At 40.0% G+C, this 6,165-nt stretch overlaps 1 protein-coding gene across 3 annotated transcripts in view; it reads right to left on the reverse strand.

The window, feature by feature from the left end:
• The window catches only part of rttn (rotatin), a 56,087-nt gene extending 50,292 nt beyond the window's left edge, over positions 1-5,795 (reverse strand). For 2 of the 3 annotated variants that reach the window (XM_010891206.4, XM_010891205.4), the window contains exons 1-4: positions 5,595-5,777; positions 5,058-5,245; positions 1,057-1,252; positions 888-962 (exon numbers count right to left, since the gene is read on the reverse strand). In XM_010891206.4, coding sequence (XP_010889508.2) covers positions 888-962; positions 1,057-1,252; positions 5,058-5,245; positions 5,595-5,625 — 490 coding nt within the window. In that variant the 5' untranslated portion in view covers positions 5,626-5,777. Of the gene's footprint in view, positions 1-887; positions 963-1,056; positions 1,253-5,057; positions 5,246-5,594 lie in introns of all 3 variants that reach the window. The other variant, XM_020041969.2, reaches the window with a different exon arrangement.
• Positions 5,796-6,165: the final 370 nt, after the last annotated feature.

The raw sequence follows: 6,165 nt of genomic DNA on the forward strand, positions 1-6,165 counted from the left end.
TCCTGTGGTCTGATGAAAACCAAGATAAACTTATTTGGTTTGGATGTCGTCAAGCGTGTGTGGCGGCAACCAGGTGAGGAGTACAAAGACAAGTGTGTCTTGCATACAGTCAAGTATGGTGGTGGAAGTGTCATGGTCTGGGGCTGCATGAGTGCTGCCGGCACAGTTCATTGAGGGAATCATGAATGCCAACATGTACTGTGACATACTGTACAGGCCAAAAGTTTGGACACACCTTCTCATTCAATGCGTTTTCATGACTATTTACATTGTAGATTCTCACTGAAGACATCATAACTATGAATGAACACATATGTAATTATGTACTTAACAAAAAAGTGTGAAATAACTTTTAGATTCCTCAAAGTAGCCACCGTTTGCTTTTTAGATAGCGCTGCAAACCCTTGGTGCAAACCCTTGGTGTTCTCTCAATGAGCTTCATGAGGTAATCACCTGAAATGATTTTCACTTCACAGTTGTGCCTTGTCAGGGTTAATTAGTGGAATTTTTTCCCTTATTAATGGGGTTTGGACAATCAGTTGTGTTGTGCAGAAGTCAACAGCCCTATTGGACAACTGTTAGAATTCATTTTACAGCAAGAACCAATCAGCTAGGTAAAGAGAAACGAGTGGCCATCATTACTTTAACAAATGTAGGTAAGTCAGTCCGGAAAATTGCGAAAACTTTGAATGTGTCCCCAAGTGCAGCCGCAAAAAACATTAAGCACTATAATGAAACTGGCTCACATGAGGACCACCCCAGGAAAGGAAGACTAAGAGTCACCTCTGCTGCTGAGGATAAGTTCATCCGAGTCACCAGCCTCAGAAATCGCAGGTTAACAGGTTAACAGGTTAACAGAGATACTGTAAATCCCAGAGGTCAAATACCTGCTATCCTTTGTGGTGGAATGTCAACATGACTTGGCCTGCTAGTCTGGAAATACCCGACCACCGGAGAGTCGTCTTTTATTGAAACAAAAAGAGCAGGGGAAAAAAATCAGCATGAAGCAAAAATGTAAAAGCACTTCAAGCAATATTCCATGTCTTTGATACAAACCTGTAGTAGCAGTGTTCAGTAGCTGGGGTTCATCAGAATAAAGCACTGGATAAGCAGGAAGCAGCTCTGGAAGTTGAAACAGCAGGTCGAAGATGCCATCAATAATGGCACTTAAACGTGGCACTAAGTTTTGGGAGAGCTGGGTGAGGAACTCTACTGCCCCGACATCTCTCAGCATTTGGGCTGCAGTAGGGTGCTATGACAACAAAAGTACAATTATTTTATATATATGAAATACATACATACATACATACATATACTGTACACATATACAAACATACATACATAAACATATACACAGTTAGGTCCAGAAATATTTGGATGCTGACACAAGTTGTTATTTTTGATTTGTACCTAAATATATTCAAATTACAGTTAAATAATGAATGTGGGCTTAAAATGCAGTCTCTTAGCTTTCATTTGAGGGTATTCACATCCAAATTGGAGGAAGGGTTTAGGAATTAGAGCTCTATAATATGTAGCCCCCTCTTTCTCAAGGGACCGAAAGTAATTGGACAATTGACTCAACAGCTGTTTCATGGACAGGTGTGGGCCATTCCATCATTATTTCTTTATCAATTAAGCAGCTAAAAGTTCTGGAGTTGATTCCAGGTGTGGCATTCGCATTTGGAAGCTGTTGCTGTGAACCCACAACATGCGGTCAAAGGAGCTATCAACCCAAGTGAAACAGGCCATCCTTTGGCTGCAAATAAAAAATTCAAAAATCCATCAGAGAAATAGCAGGAACATTAGGAGTGGCTAAAGCAAAAGTTTGGTACATTCTGAGAAAAAAAGAACACACTGGTGAGCTAGGTACCACAAAAAGCTCTGGATGTCCACGGAAGACAACAGTAGTGGATGATTGTAGGATCCTTTCCATGGTATAGAAAAACCCCTTCACAACATCCAGCCAAGTGAAGACCACTCTACAGGAGGTAGGCATATCATTATCCAAGTCTACCATAAATAGAAGACTTCAAAAGAGCAAATATAGAGGGTTCACCGCAAGTTGCAAACCATTCATAAGCCTCAAGAATAGAAAGGCCCGATAAGACTTTGCCAAAAAACATCTAAAAAAGCCAGCCCAGTACTGGAACAGCATTCTTTGGACAGATGAAACTAAGATCAACCGGTACCAGAATGATGGGAACAAAAAAGTATGGAGAAGGCTTGGAACGGCTCATGATCTGATGCATATCACATCATCTGTAAAACACGGTGAGAGCAGTGTGATGGCATGGCCAGCATTTTGCGAAAGCAACCCAGGAGTTTTTTAGGCAAAGAAATGGAATATTCTGCAATGGCCGAGTCAGTCACCTGATCTCGACCCGAGCAAGCATGCATATAATTTGAAGAAAAACCTAAGGCAGAAAGACCCACGAACAAACAACAACTAAAAACAGCTTCAGTAAAGGCCTGGCAAAGCATCACAAAGGAGGAAACCCAGCATGGACCAACGCTAACTTCCTTTCCCCTCACTAGCCCTACTGGCCCGGACTGCATTTTTACTGGCCGGAACTGAATAAAAAAAAATATATATATGTATAATTGTATTTTACAGATACAGCTGTGCTCAGTTGTACTTAGCCTCATACGATACTATATTTGGGTCGTGCTCTAGAATGCACTATGAACTATGATTGGACAAAACAGATGAGCAATCAAATATTATTGGACAAAAAGACGACATCGGCAGTGTACCACACCAAGGGGGGAGAAGAAATGCCACAAACGCATTTTAATGCGGGAACAAGCGAAAATCGAAGCGGGAAGATACTATGAATTTAAATGGGGAAAGTGAGCACTGGCCATTGTTAATGGTGAACACTGAACACTTTGGTGATGGCCATGCGTTCCAGACGTCTCATTTGATATTTCTGTTCAACCCCTTGAATTAAAGTTGTTTCATTTCAAATTTATTGTGGTGGCGTACGGATACAAAATTATGAAAATTGTGTCAGTGTATAAATATTTCGGGACTTAACCGTACATTCATACATACATACGTATGTATGAGCTTCATAAAATTTAACATGTGTCCGTACCACAACTGCCAGACGAGTGTGAAACTGCTCTACAGAGACAGAAATGTCTGGATACAACAGCACTCACATGTGGCATGCTTAAAAAAAGTATGCAGACAAATGAAAGGGGTTGTTCGAAATTAGAATAAGCTTAACATGCTGTACCAATTCAGGAAACACTATAATAATAATACATTTTATTAGTGTTGCACCTTATTTCTTACATAATATAACCATATACAAGTTCAGTATCACATTCATTTTTTGTGTAATACATTAGGCCATCCCTATACCCTCAGTAACATACTGGTAGAGGGGGGAATCAGATGTCACATGGCCATGCCACCACTCCACTAGTCAACTGGGGTCAGCCTTATTGATTTGGCAATGTGTGTGTTTTTTTTTTTTTTAAGTTCTCTACAAAAGGGAATGATGTGCGGACAGTGTTCTTTAAGTGATATGCCGCTTTGGATTGGTTACCCAAACTTAACGCTTTCAATTGTTTTGTCGGAACACAAACCTTGTTGACACATAAACACACAATCTCCTGGATGTATTTTCTGGCATAGCTGAAAAGGGATTCAAGGCAGGCGTCCTTGAGTAATGGCTCTGTTCTTGTCACCCTACTGTACAGGCAGGATTTGTGGAGTGCTCAGGATATTGTTATGACATGACAGTCTTGGCCATTAATGCCTGTAGCCCGCTCAAAGTTGCTACTGACCTCTTGGTGGCCTCTGTGATCACGCACTGGGTAATCCAGTTCAGACGGCCTGATCTAGACAGGGTCTTACCGCTTCCATACATCTTCCACTTCTCAATAATTGTAAAAAATAAATCTAAAAATAATTGAACGTTTTTAGACCATGCCCCTGATCAGTCATTCAACAAGCTATTAGTTTGATGAAAGGTCATGGTTGAGCATTTGCATTGCAATTGACTACACATAAGATAACCTAGAAAAACTGTAGACTATAAGTTGGAATCACTACAATTAAACACACGTGGAGGCAAATTAATGGTGCTGTGATGATATTAAAGGTAAATGATTAGCCTTAAGCTAATGCAGGATTGCAAATACAAGTGGGATAGAGACTTAATTATGATACTTCACAATAATTACAAAAATAATCCCCTTACAAGTGTGGGGTATGGCGTGAAGATAAAAGAAAATCTTAATTAAAATGCAATAAACGCTTAGGCACTGACACAAAACATGTGAAAAGGTTTAAGTATAGACTTTCTACAGGCTTTGCAGATCCCTCTAGATTAGATAGAGTGAAAGAGGGGTTCTTTGCTACCCGTAACAGGAATCACAGTTGTCTACGTTCAAAGTGCACCATAATGCAGATAGTCCATAACGCAGACGTACAATGAGCTTAGGAGTATTAGGTGATTTTTCAAGGTGGATATGGGACATGAACACTATGCCAAAAGAAAAGTATTTGTACGTCTCACAGGGGCACAATTAAGCGAAAATTTAATGCACAGATATTTGCAGAATATCAGGGAAATTTTACATTTGGGAGAGTAAATCTCACCTTTCGTTCAGACTTTGAAATGTTTTACACTAATCTATGGGTTTTAAGGGTCCCAGATAAATGGATTAACCACAACATTTTTATAATTGGACATGGGTCGGAATATGGAGATATTCTGGAATAAGTAAAGCAATTGCATGAGGAAAAACAACTTAATGATGAAGGGTGCATCATTGGATCTATAGGCTGCAAACACTGGGGATTTTTCCAGATAAAAAGAAACGGAATTACAACTAAGTAAGGGCCAAATCATATCAGTCTGCTTTACACCAGACACTGGGGAAGGAATTAACTTTTCTCAGCAAGACAATAATCCACAACACATGGCTAAATCTACACTGTAGTTGCTTATCAAAAATAAGGTGTATCCTGCTGAGTGACCAAGTTGACATGAAATTAAAAACGCATTGCTGGTCATTAGCAAGGCACGTTTTGTTACCTTGGACAGGGTACTGATCAGCTGCAGGACCTCCTCTTGCATTGGAACCTCCGCGAAATTGAACCACTCTAGTAGGTAAACAAAGAGCATTCTCTCCTGGACCAGGTCAGAAACGGAGAGGAGGGAGTGGTCTAACTTACACATGATGCTCTTCAATGCTCGGACTCTGATCTCCACCAAGGAGTGACCTGTCAAAAACAAGACCACAGTCAATTAGATACGTTTGCTAGCTACCTAACGTAACACCGTATTACAATGACTGATTGTTAACATTATAATAACTGTCCAGCAGCAGGAGAAAAAATACATTGCAGTATGTCTATTTAATAACACATAGCTAACTTTAGATATTGGATTATTATGCATAAGTAGCAACTTACAGTTGTAAGCGTAGCAAACACTATCTAGGACTGTCCAGAAATACAATGGTAGCAAGCCGGAGCAGCTAACTAACAAGCTAACTTCAGATATATAATAACAGCGACCTCAATACAAGCAGCACGAACCAACTTTTCTAGCTGTGTAACGTTGACTTACCAATTTTCTTTATCAGCGGAGATAACTCCATGAGGGATAGTTGGTAACAATGAACGACTAAAACAAGGATTATATATTCATTTTCAGCCGTTAACAGTCCAATCTTACCACCTTGGTTGCCCGGGGTTTGTTTTCAACGAGCGCGCCAACGTCACTTACTTCCGTGTTTGGAAACGTCGGGTCAAAGCAAGGGTGGTTTAAGGAGTATATGCAGAAAGTGAGAACAGTCAGAAAGTGCTTCTCCAACAGAAATCCTAAATCCCACTTGGCAACGTTAGCTGCCTTAACAAACGCGCAAAAAAATTGTTATCCAGAATAACGATACACTGTGAATGTGCAGGCCAGTCACTCCTTCAATATAATGTTGTTTTTTACTAACTGAAACTTTTTATGTTGTCACTTTCACGAGGTTGTAGTAATGACAGCGTCATCTAACACTATTGAATCTAGGTTTTGCACTTAGAAATTAAACTCCCATTGATTTGTGAAACCCTAATCTCTGAAACTGAAGTGAATCTCAAGTAATTTGGTCAGTTGGATTATATTTTCGGTTTTCCATCGGAGATTGGAG

Source organism: Esox lucius, chromosome 21 (assembly GCF_011004845.1).
Source record: "Esox lucius isolate fEsoLuc1 chromosome 21, fEsoLuc1.pri, whole genome shotgun sequence".
NCBI classification, from domain to species: Eukaryota; Metazoa; Chordata; class Actinopteri; order Esociformes; family Esocidae; genus Esox; species Esox lucius.